The sequence below is a fragment of the Amblyomma americanum genome, chromosome 5, assembly GCF_052857255.1.
Source record: "Amblyomma americanum isolate KBUSLIRL-KWMA chromosome 5, ASM5285725v1, whole genome shotgun sequence".
Classification (NCBI taxonomy): domain Eukaryota; kingdom Metazoa; phylum Arthropoda; class Arachnida; order Ixodida; family Ixodidae; genus Amblyomma; species Amblyomma americanum.
Window position 1 is genome coordinate 193,686,298 of NC_135501.1, and position 13,103 is coordinate 193,699,400.

At 46.2% G+C, this 13,103-nt stretch overlaps 1 protein-coding gene across 1 annotated transcript in view; it reads right to left on the reverse strand.

Moving 5' to 3' along the window:
- The window catches only part of LOC144133291 (nuclear RNA export factor 1-like), a 52,363-nt gene that overhangs the window by 24,908 nt on the left and 14,352 nt on the right, over window positions 1-13,103 (reverse strand). Inside the window, exons 9-11 of the mRNA XM_077666269.1 lie at window positions 10,496-10,654; window positions 8,527-8,634; window positions 4,135-4,247 (exon numbers count right to left, since the gene is read on the reverse strand). Of these exons, the coding sequence (XP_077522395.1) occupies window positions 4,135-4,247; window positions 8,527-8,634; window positions 10,496-10,654 (380 nt within the window). The remainder of the gene's footprint in view (window positions 1-4,134; window positions 4,248-8,526; window positions 8,635-10,495; window positions 10,655-13,103) is intronic.

Consider the following 13,103-nt stretch of genomic DNA (forward strand, 5'->3'; position numbering starts at 1 on the left):
TTCACAGGAAATTTCTTTTCTGACGTCGTTCCTAGATCAACATGACACAAGGCAGCACACAGCAGGCCAACCTTCAGCTCTCTCCCAGTCCTCAGGTAACGATCTTTAACAATCTTTCAGCATAAGGCTGGTCGGTCCAAAAGGCGAAGCAAAGATGTAGCACCTTGCCATTGGAAGGGCAGCTGAATAACGCTGAACCCAATGCTGCAGCTGTGGTCAGAACTGTTGTCAAAGAGTTCTAGGGAGGTTGTCATTCCAGGGCATTGGGACTTGCCGAGAAATCTGTTGGCCACTCCTGCCTTCCAATCCCTGTAGGTCACTCAGTTCAAATGCGAATTCTACAAGCACCACGGGGACTTTCTTGTTCCAACGAAGAATGGCCAAAGCTACGATGAAACATCCAGGTTTGTGGCTGGCGACACCAGTTATCTTGCCTTGTATAACTTTTCCCACCATAAGAATTCGCCGTGATCGTACTTCACTGAGGTGCACTTCAAAGTTAGTTTGGTCCACTCGTTCCCAGTGTCCGTGGCACAGCTCTTAGTAACAACTCCTTTGGAAAACAATTACATGGCACTTCAGAGAAACTTGGGCTATTGAGAATGAAAGCAAACTGCTGTATCATGCAGCTGGAGACAGGAAATACTCCGGACAAAATGTTCAGAAACAACTCGTACGGCCCCGTTACTTCATATGTATCCGTGTGCGCAAATCTGGCCCCACAAGTGACCGGCCTCTTCGAAGAAAGTGCTCAACATGCTTCACGGGATCTTGTACCCTGCAGTAACTTCCTATTTCTTGTTGCCTCCTTGACTCTTGATGATTTCCAGTTCCGCAGACAAACGGAGGGTCTGCCATTTCATGGCAACCGTTGCACGCACACAAAGTTCAGTCGATTGCACCATGATAAACCACATGTACCAAGTGTGTGGTACCACGCACCCCATACCACAGTCTGGTTGGCTGCTACATGTCTCATGAGAAACCCCCACCATCAATGATCAGCACATGCACTACTAAGTAATCGCAGGCCCATACAGATATAGCTAACCTCATGAGCTATGTGGAGGGAAGTCTGTCCAACAGCACTAGCCCAAGTTCAGACTATGAGATGCGACTAAAAATTTTTGCTCATTGTGGTCATACTTTTTTTCTACACAGTCACAGTGTAGAGTAGACTTGAGAGCATTCAGAAATTGTTCCACATAAGGAATGGTTTCGTATCAAGTTCAATACAACTGGGTTCGACTGTGAATGCTTTCTATGCCCAAGATCATCTGCCAACTTTTCTCTCTGCCTGTGCGTGCGAGCTAGCATATGCATCTCCATGTTTATGATTGATGTATTTTCCAGTTACTGCTGGCTTCTGAGCAGTGAAGAATAATGTGTGTGAAAATAAAGCATGTTTTCCAGCTCATATTTACTTGAGCATTTAGCCGAAACAATGAAAAGTCCATCCTAAATAATCCAACACAATGCAAGTAAAGCCAATGAAAATCTTCAGAATCAAAAAGAATCCAAAAAAAATAAATAAATAAAACACCTGCAAGCATTACTCATACAATGAGTGCCATTAATAAAAATAGCCAAACAACAACCCGCACAGCAGGCCTCACAAACGTTGAAGCAAGATGACAGAATGCCAGGCAAAAACAGAACCTGGCCTCATTTTTTTCTTTCTACTTTCTACGCAATTTAATGTCACGCATGCGCTCGTTCCACCACCTTCATCGAGCGAGTGCCGCAGGCCAACTGAAACTGCGGAGAGTACACGCAGAGGCCGACTCGGAGCCCTCAGGAACAACAGTTCAGCAGTAAGTCTTCGATCTTGAGCACAAGCCTTTCATATGGGACAGTGGTTGTGCTATGCAGAGTGTTCCAGAGCCCACAAACCTCGACAATGTGCGTGCCCGCCAACAGCTGCTGTCGAGTGACTGCCCCCACTGTTTCCCCTCACATCTGCCAAACTGCTTCTTTCTCTCTCCCGTGGCAGCTGCATGTATGCATGCATTCCGTTCATCCGAACAGCAGTCATCCAGAGCAACAGCATGCCACTGCGCTGTTGCTAGCGCTTGCTGCATGCAGCCCTTTCTTGGCCCGTCTACCCAGAGACAGCTTCTTTCTTCGCCTTCTATCAGCGGCGAACTTTCATCAAATGTTTTCCATACAGGCCTCTCCTCGGCCGTCAAATTGAAACATGCTGATGCTGAGGAGAGGGGGGGGAGGCGAAGGGGAAGAGCGTTAGACTTTACTCTGAACCAGTGGGCAAACAGCAGTTTTACGCAGGCGCAATGAAATAACGGCTAACTACAATTCTTCGGGCGGTGCTGGCCACGGCGGCGGAGACCATAAGCATCCGAACCAGACGGGCTGGTCCCTGGTGGCTGGCGCACCCGGGGAGCAGGGTGACCATACCAGCCGTCACGGGGATCCACAGACCCATTTGTCTTCACAGCTTCCTGCCCTGATGTCAAAGACATTTAATTCTTTTCGCAAGCAAATAGAGGGGAAAGGGGGACTTTCTACTGCACGAAGAGTCTTGACCCGCCGCGGATGAGTCTCAACGCTCAACCGTGCCAGCCAAAAATAAAAGGGGGTGACGACATCCTCAATGACACTTGTTTTAGTTGTGGTAGAAACTAACAATAGAGAAAGAGCAAAGTTGGAAAGGCGCGGCTGATTTCTCTGGGTGCTCTGGTAGACGCCAAGGCTGGAGCAGCTGGCTTTGCCTGCCTGGGGCTTTCCATTGAGCCGAGACACAAGCAGTGAAAACGGATGTGCGGAAGAAAAGTGGGCACAGAACGCGGGCCGCGTTTTGTGGCGAGGTATTGTGGGCACCTGAAAGAGGTGGTGGCTCCGTGCCGTTTGGCTGGCTGTGCTCAGAATAAAAGGCAACCTTGCAAAAGTTTCACAGCTGTCCCTTTATCGTTCAATCAGCAAAATTCAGATGGCCGACAAAGCAATCGGCACTCCACAAAATGTGTGTTTTGCGCTCGGCTCCGAGTTGAGCCTCGGCAGCTCTGGGCACTCCCATGCGTCGCCCCTCAATGCTCGGCAGCTAACAATGACACCACCTTCCCACCACCGGTTGATTTTGTTCCCTTGCTTTCTATGAGGCAATCCTGTTTGCATGGCATCCTTGTCATCACCAATGCTCAAGGGTAAAGCAATGTCACCTAACATCCTTCTTTGTGGGAATGAACAGTTCAGTTTTCAGCTCTATATCAGTTTGAATCTCTTTTTGAAACTTGCGTCCTGGAGTGTCCTCATCGCTATGTGAGAGCATGCAAGACACAATGCTCAGTTTAATCTCATGAATGGAAGCATAGTCAGCACTGTGACTCTTAGCCACTGCTGGCTCTCGCACCCACACACCGAGAGATGTTGGCAGATGCCATCTCTCACAGGAGTTTTAGGAAAGAACAAATCATTCAGGCAAAATCACAACTAAGACAACGATCCTCCGCCTAAAGAGCTGAAAGAATAGACATTCCAATAAAGCGCAACTAATGACGCAGCAAAACCTAGAACTAACCACGCCTGAATTGACAGCAATGTGCATAGTACAACTGTGTCAGCCCTACTCCCAAGTGCCACATGTTCAATTAGGCTGGCTTGTATGCTGAGTGATGAAACAATGCTGCTCTGAATAGCAGCCAGCCAGAAGCCTCATACTGCCTGCCATTCGTAGAACATCCCTCATTGTTGAGTCACTGACCTTGTAAAGCCCCATGCGATCCTAACCTCATGATAACTTGAGAGGAAGCATTCTTTTAAGGGGAAAAATATAAATAAGGAGATGGGGTTGTTTTTGCTACAAGCTGTTCCACCAATTGATACAAAGGCTTGTTGACTAGTTTACAAAAGCCACAACTGTTGCTAATCAGCCACAACTGTTGCCAATCAGATAGAAAGACCATAAATTTGGGCTCAATAAAGGCTCAATCGCTTTGTGGCACGCCTTACTGCAGTCTCGTGTTACTGCGCGAAGCCTGCACAAATGAGGTAGAACTAAAGAAAGCGGGAACCGCATCCCGGCTACCACAAAGTACAGCTGCTGGTGAAAATAACCACCACGGTGCTGGTTTCATACCAGTTCAACTGGAAAACACTGTGCCGTTCGAGTGCCATTACCTGATGTACTCCGACTTGTCGTTGTACGAGTTGCAGACTGGGTTTCCTTCCAGGACGAGCTCTTGCACTGAGGACATGCCCTTCATACTGTCTAGCTCAGTCATCTTCATAATCTGCGCAGATGGGACCCAGCACAAGAGATGCACTCACAGGCCAATTTTTCTGACTATGCTAATCAGTTAGACTTGCATTAGATTTTGTGATTTTACGAAGAAACATCACGCACCACATGGGAAAGTGTATACCTCCACGAATAACATTTCAGGCTTCGTAGAGACCAAAAACTCCATTCTCTGGACTAAAACGTGACCAAGCATCGCAGCTACAATCGGCCAATTCTTTGCCACTGTGGAAGGTGCCATCTTCGATTCAAATGGATTAACTGCACAGACAGATTGACTTGGACACTCCATACTTTTCCATTTAAGGGGGGAAGCTGGTCTTAGAAAAAAAAAAAAATTTATTAATGAAGTCACAATTATGAAATCTTCAGGGAACATGTATTTATGTGTGCTGATTCCAAATATGTAATTTAACTTAATGTACAACAAGCCCTTGTGGACTTGATGCAATATGTTATGTAACTTTTTGTGGAGAGCTTTAACGAAAATTTGCTGCAGGGAACTTACTAAAATGTATGCCATCTGCTTGTCTTGACAACAAGCTACGCAATAAGGGTAAAATTATTATCCTGCCTATCACAGAATTTGAGTTACAGGGTTTTGAACTTCATCCTTCACAAACGCAAAGAAAAATTTGTCTTCCTGTTTCTGAAGTGACAACTTCAAAATTAACTCAACTTCCATGACAGGCAGGATGATAATTTTAGCTTTGTTGCATAGCTTAATAATGTCAAGAGAAACAAATGGCATGCATTCTAGCAAGTTCCCTGCAGCAGGATTTCTCAAAAGCTCTCCACAAAAAGTTGCATAACATATTGCATAAGTGCACAAGAAATTAAATTCCATATTTGGAATCAGCACGCAAAAATGCATGTTCCCCGAAGATTTCATAATTGTGACTTCATTAATAAAATTTTTTTTCTAATACCCTCTTCCACCCTAAAAGCTGCCTACAAAGAAAAGTGCACTAGCTATGGGCACCTAACCGGTAAGAAAATGTGATAACAGCAGCTTCCACCACTTCCCCGTCCCATAGGAGTGGGGTTGTTGGAGACATTCGCATTCTTCCGCATGTCTCACGTATGCCTGCCCAACTGCGGTGGTTTCTTAATAGTTTTTCAATGGCAAATTTTCGAGGCATTCAAATTTCATCACGCAAATCTTTCAAAAAAGAAGACTCCCCATGAAGCAACTTATGTAACACCATCAACCTTTGAGTCTTCCTTCTAGCTCCTAGAAGCACAAGATATCGGGACTACAACACTTCCCTGACCACATCAGTCCTCGTGTGCCTGCCAGTCTTCGGCACCTTGATAAAAACTGAAGTGAAACAACTTGATTAAGGGGGGACACGGCTCTCTCGGGCCAAAAATTCCCGAAAAAATGGGTTTTTCAATTTTGTCATATTCCGATTCACGAGGTCATTTTGCACCTGACGTCGAATTTTTAGAAAGAAACAGCCAGTATTCGCTTGGTAATAGCCATTTAAATTTCCGAAGGCGCACGATTTGCCTTATAAATTGAGGTCAAATCATGCCTCGCCGTCGCTCGGTACCTTCGCGGTCCCCAGACGCCGTTTTTGTCTCGATCGAAAGCTCACGCCTCCAGCTTTTTTTTTTTTTTAAATCGGTAAGCAACGCTGAGATTTTTCCATTCGCGGACAAAATGACCGCAAAGAAAATGTGCGCGCCGCGTTGTCATTGGCTAGAAAAGCCATGTGATCAAAATGGCGCTCTGTGATTGGGTAGGCCTCGGGTTAGGCTTGTTTGCTCCAGAAGCGCGGCGTCATTTTGAGAGAGTGCCGCTCGGCGCGTGTGGATGAAGTATCACTCTTTTCATCGGTTCGGCGCCCAGAAATGGAGAAAATGCAAAAGGCACTAGGAGCCTGGCCTATCGCAGCCTCCGAAGAGCGAAGGTCAAAGTGCGGATGGCGCGCTGCCAACCGCGCCGTCAACAACGACGCACCGCTAGTGCCGTTGCCAGCTCCACTCCCGAGCAAAAACGAAGAAAATGCTGTTCAAATTGACGCTGCAGTTGACGCAGCCTCAGCAAGGCGAAGGTCAAAGTGTGGTTGGAGCGTTGACAACCGCGTCGCGGATCCGCGTTGTGGACGATAGCACACCTCCAGTGCCGTCGCCGGCTCTGCTCCCGGGCAAAAACGATGTGCAGCTCGAGTTACGCCAGCCGCGTACGCATCAATGCTGGAATCATGACCGATAGCGATGTGGTCGAAACTAGTGCCCGTGAACAAGTGATACTTCGTTCTGAATTGACGCTAGCAACAAAGCGAAAGAAGAGTATTTCGTCGCGTCTGTTTCTGAGGCTCCACCAAGAAGCAAAAGTTATCTGGGGGCGTCATTAAGATGGCAAAAAGGCGGCAGAGAGACGAAATGCATCCTGATTATGACCCTGGTGCATTCCCATGAGTTTGAAGTTGTTCCTGTCGCATAAAGATGGTTCTTAACGTTTTTTTGTCGTTTTCTCAAAACACCAATTTTGACACTTCTGCAGTAGTGCAGGGTTGATATCTCTGGTTCTAGGTGGGCTAGCTTCATAATTCTTTTTTTTGTTGGAAAGATGAACTCACAAAGAGTGAAATAAGACCAAATCAAGACCAATTCCCAACAATCAGCATAATTTTAAAACAATACATTTCTTCTGAGCCGCCATATTGAATTTTCCCTGGTAAAGTTTAATGCGCTGTAACTTCTGTTCAAATGGGCCTAAAACAACCATTTTTGTCTTATTGCACTCCATGGACATTCTAGATTATGTCTGTATGCCGAACTTCACCATGGCATTTACCGTTACAAAATTATGTTACCTGCATATTCCGAACAAAGATTGCACAATATTTTGAGAACAGCTTGTTTCACAGAAGCTAAAAGCATATTTGAAATCAGCATATTGAAATACATAAACTGGGTAGGCTTCATGAATATCTATAAAAAAATAAGAAAAATAGTTCTAAGAGCGGTGTCCCCCTTTAAGCTTCAATTTCGCTAATCAAGTATTTAAGACCCCAGCTCAGAGAACTGGCAACACTTTACTGGGTTCTCACCCTTATCTGTCCTGGCTTCAGTGACTGTGAATATGCAGCATCATTAGAACGACCAAATATCTAGTTTCCCACGCTGTCCTTTATATTCCACTTACAGGGCCTCCAGGTCTCTCACTTTAGGGTCCGTTACTCTTACAACAAGACCCTAGCTGCTACATTTCAATCAGGTAGCTCATCAGAGCAAAGTGCTACTATTTATTTAAAAACACCTTGCAATGAGGCCGCCCTCCCCCATAACTGCTTTTAAATGAGAAATATTTCAGTTGAGCAATTTTGATCTAGTTTCTGTCAAATCATTACAGAAGCAGTCCTTCCCATTTGGTGCAGTTGCGGGTGGAGCTCGACACTATAACAGCTAAGAAACGGTTTGACTGGTAAGTTCCTTTTCACAAAGATGAACCCAAAGACTTTCAGTCCAGAGGTAAAAAATGGCATAATATCTTCCAAGTCTACATATGCGCTGCTGCCTGGGCAATCAAACTGATGATAAGTGCACAACTGCAGCTGTTAAAGAAAAACATCTCGTCCATTACACCCGACTGCAAAATAATTGGGCACTGAAAACTGTCCCTCCAAGTAGTATTGCTGATCACAGGTCCCCTTTAATCATGCTCTCACTGTCATCAGTCTGTACGATTAAAATCATCCATTTCAGCACCCCACACTCGGCATTAACTAACAAATTTCGTCACTGACAAAATGTTTCTTCAATATGCAAAGAAAAAGCAGCATTTTCCACGAAACCAACCATGCACAGTGAGAACATATTACCTTGAACTGCTTTGTAGATCTGTAACAGCTTCTGCATCTCAAAAAATGACTTCAATGCTAGCTAAAGGTCCTTGAAAAAAAATTATTTTTTAATTTAGGAAGCCTCACAGCTGCCAGTACCATCAGCACACATATCCAAGCCTCATGCCAAAAGCTTAGACCCAAAATAGTGTAAAAAATAAAATCACCCAAAAAGGCTTATGGACTGCGAGGTTTAACGTCCCAAAGTGTAGAGCTCCGGATAATTTCGACCACCTGGGGTTCTTAATGTGCACTGACGTCATACAGCACACAGCATTTTTCCTCCATCGAAATTCAACTGCTGCGGCCGGGATCGAACCAGGGTCTTTCGGGTCAGCAGCTGAGTGCCATAACTACTGAATCACTGTGCCAGCTATCACCCAAAAAGGATTTCCTGAAAATGGCCTCTGCCCTTACCTTGTTGTTGGCAAGGTTCAGAGAACGCAGCTGCTTGCATGCATTGCGAAGTGGGCCAAGGGGGTAGAGGGTAATCAGCCTGTTGTTTGAGAGGTCCAACGTCTGAACCTGCACCAAAGCAACACAGGGTCACAGGATCAGTGCCTCAGAGAAGGAAAAAAAAAAAGCACATGACTCCATTCAAATATATTGTTCTCAGACAACTGTATCCAGCAATGCCTCAACTTTCCTATGACGAAAGGTCTGAAGAAGTGCAATGGTTGAGGTACTGTAGAATCCTCACCATCATCATCATCAGCCTTACTACACCCACTGCAGGGCAAAGGCCTCTCCCATGTCTCTCCAATTAACCCTATCCTTTGCCAGCTGCATCCACCCTTTTCCTGCAAACTTCTTAATCTCATCCGCCCACCTAACCTTCTGCCGCCCCCTGCTACACTTACTTTCTCTTGGAACCCACTCCGTTACCCTTAAGGACCAGCAGTTATCTTGCCTTCGCATTACATGCCCTGCCCAAGCCCATTTCTTTCTCTTGATTTCGACTAGGATGTCATTAACCCGTGTTTGTTCCCTCACCCACTCTGCCCGCTTCCGATCTCTTAACGTTACACCTATCATTTTTCTTTCCATGGCTCGCTGCATTGTCCTTAACTTAAGCTGAACTCTTTTCGTTAGCCTCCACGTTTCTGCCCCGTAAGTGAGTACCGGTAAGATTATCCTGTTGTACACTTTCCTCTTGAGGGAAATTGGTAAACTGCCACTCATGATCTGCGAGAATTTGCCATATGCGCTCCACCCCATTCTTATCCTTCTAGTTATCTCCCTCTCATGATCCGGATCAGCTGTCACTACCTGCCCTAAGTAGACGTATTCTGTCACAATTTCTAGGCTCTCACTACACAAATGACACACAATTACGAAATTTTTAACTACCCTATTAATAGCAGCATTTTCACATAATGTTATAACAATACTCCAGCTCTTGTCCCTTCAGTACAGTAACATTTCAGGTGAGGTACGCCATTGCATACTTGCATAAAATCACCAGCTATTGAAGCATGGCAAGCTATCCCGAACTGCCTAGTTCTGCTGCTTCAACAAGCTCAGGAAGTGGCACGCATGAACATACCGAAAAAAACCTCTGACCACTTCTCAACCTTACAATTGTTCGTGGCCACACCACAATGACAACTTAGCGTCACCCAAACAGCTTTGAGTGAGCACAACTCCAACAAACAGCAGAAGCACCAATACCCGACCACATTAACGAGTTTCTGATTCAAGCTGCACGTGCAAAACTGTCCTCTTTCAACTTGGGCAGCGGCATCTAACACGCAAAGTACAAGATTTACACGAATAAAACGTCAAGGGGAGGTTCAAGACCTCAGGAAAATGAAAAAAAAAATTATTATAACGCGGTCTCAGCCTGTTCAAGCCAACTACGGCAGAGTGCTCAGAAGAAGCAAAGCCCGCATGCAAAAATACGGAAGCAACAGACAGGTCATTATTATTTGAGAGGCAACACTTCAGGCATATGCGTGACATTGAGCGCAGCAAAGAATCCAATGCATTAACGCAAGCAGTCTACCACGCAGCTCTGTGCCACCGCTGCTTCGTATTTCATGGTAACTAAGTCCTGTGCCCGTTCGCCCTTCTTTGCTCTCCCCACTCCATTTAACTCAAAGTGCTTTCTCTTTCTCAAAAGCCTGTGCCGCTCCCCTTACACGTTCACTGTTCATGCATGCCACATGCGGGCACGCCGTAGCTGAAAAGTTGCTTCTCCTAACAGCTAGTAGGTATGGTGGTGAAGGTGACTGTTGCTGTGTTGAACAGCAGAGAGAAAAAAAAAATACTTTCTATTCGTACCTTAAATCCAAATATAGTTTGAGATTTTTTCTGAAACCAATAAACTGGAGGAAAAAATGAACTCTCATTGTTATATTTGTGCAAACATGGTATATGATGTCACCTCTGGAATGTTGTCAACGATGATCTTGATGGCGACCGACATGACGCTCGACCGCCCGAGGGTGATGTACAGGTTGAGCTCCTTGAGAGCCTCTTCGTTGTGGAAGTTGGACAGGTTGAGGAGGCAGCGAGTGGCATCATAGCGCTTGCCCATCACCATCTGAAAGAATGCATGTTCCTTTGATGCCTGCTTAACGCACAGCAGAAATTGCCGAATGCAGACAATGAACAAAGCAAAGCGACTCCTTGCAGCAAATACGAAAGCATATGCAGCAAATTCTCAATGATACTAATCACACAGGATCACAAAATATATTCACATCACCCAAAATTCGCATAAAAAAGCGAAATCCGCACAAAATGAATTCATGCAACTTTACGGCTGAAGGGAATTCATGGAACCTGTGAGGTCTCTGATCACACAATCGGGGAAAGTGCACAACGCAACCCCCATGCTGTTTTCTGCACCAACAGGCTTTTCTCGCTTGCACCGACCAACCAGTTAACCCGCCTAGCAGAAGAGCAATGGGTGTGCGAGCAGTTTCCCACGTCCCACGGCTAAGAATAGCCAATGTGAAGCGACAGCTTTCATGATGCCAGGACACCTGCAGTCCCCTCGTGCTCATGGATGGCAAAGCACAAGGTCACCTGTGGCATCATACAAACAGCATAGTGGAAAAATGCCATGGCAAGATTTCTATGTGACATCTCTCTTTTTTCGGCAGCAGCATTTACTCTGCTGGAGCCCGTCAAGCACTGCCGCCAAAATTCCAGCCCCGTTGCTATCAGGAGTTGTGGTTACTACAGTCAAATCTCGTTACAGCGAACCCCAGATTAACGATTTTTTCAGAATTACGAACATTTCGAAAATCCCTTTCCGAGGGCCTATGCTTTCAATGTAAAAAATTTTCAGTACTATGGATTTCGAAATACCGAATAATTCAGAATAACGAATACAATTTTATCCCTGTCACTCAAGTTAAATACCTCATTACTACGAATTAACATCCACCGCAGAAAGGAAAGCGGAAAGTTCGGAACCGAGCGGGGGCGTGGCCTCCGCGATCAGCTCTGCCGGAGCCAATCGCGAAGGCAATGTACGGGTTTCGCCGCCAAATCCAAATGTGCAGGTGGAATGCGTAACTAGGCCTACTCTTTCTTGCGCACTAATCATCTGAGCCAGCGGAGCGCCCGCGCCATTGTCTCTTGATATTCGGCTGCCGCGCGATCATTCTGCCCCTCAGACGACGAATTCTGCAGAGCCCACCAAAAGAAGCGAAAGCAGTTTTCGCTGCACGATAAAGCCGCCAATCTTTGGGACATTGATGCCGGGAAAAGGCAGGTCGACGTCATCAAGGAGCTTGGAGTGGCGCCGTCGACCATTGCGACCAACTTGAAGGATCGTGCGAAAATAGTTGAGCTTCACTGGAGGTCTCAGATTGCTCCAAGCAGGAAACGGCTGCGGCTCGGGAATTTTCAAAACGTGGATCAAGCAGTGTTGACGTGGTTCAAGGATGCCCGATTGCAAAGTATGCCAGTGGCGGGGCCAATGCTACAGGAAATAATAATAATAATAAACACCTTTATTTTCAGACAGCACATTTACAATTCTTAGGACAAGTGCGGGAATTCGCCGCAGCGCTTAAGTCGCTGGTTTTGAAGCAAGTGGCCGGGTGGCTCAACCATTTTCGTCAGAGAAATGGATCACCTGGCAGACGGCCTCCGGAGAAGAAAAAGCAGCAGACGCTGAGGGTGCCACTGCGTGGACAAATGGCCACTTTCAAGAAATCGTGCAGTCTTACTCCGAGGATGATATTTTTAACGCCGATGAGACCGCGTGCTTCTATCAGCTCCTCCGGGAGAAAACGATGCATTTTAAGGGCATGAAGTGCAAAGGCTGGAAGAAATCGAAGGTTCGCATTTCCGTGCTGTTAGCCTGTAATACAACTGGCACTAAGAAGCTCAGGCCTCTCGTCATCGGGAAATCTTTAAAACCTCGTTGCATGAAAAATGTAGTGTCGCTGCCGTGTGACTACCGAGCCAACAGCCTTGCTTGGATGACGCGCAATATCTTCTCTGAGTGGCTCCTCAGGGTCGACAGCTAAATGAAGAAAGAAGGCAGAAAAATCCTAATGATAATCCTAATGATTGTTGACAACTGCTCGGCGCATCTTGTGAACATTCGCTTGACGAATGTGCGCCTCGAGCTCCTGCCCCCAAATTGCACTTCACTACTCCAGCCTCTGGATCAAGGGATAATCAAGAGCGTGAAGACAGAATTTCGAAGACGCCTAGTTCAGCGGCTGCTGATTAACCTTCGAATGGACCAGCCAACAGCAATAAACATCAAGCAGGCCGCGGAGATGCTCACCGGGTCGTGGTGGAAGGTCTGTCCTACCACCATTCGAAACTGCTGGAGGAAGGCAGGTTTACTGAAGACGCCAGCCTATCTGCAAGATCGCGAATGCGAAGACGACGACAACGCAAGCGAGTCGTGGGAGCAGGCGCAAGAAAACCTCTCCATAGATTCTTCGGTGACATTCGAGGATTACGTCGAGTGCGACGCGGCTGTGTGGACGGTGGCGGAGCTAACAACCGAGGACATTGTG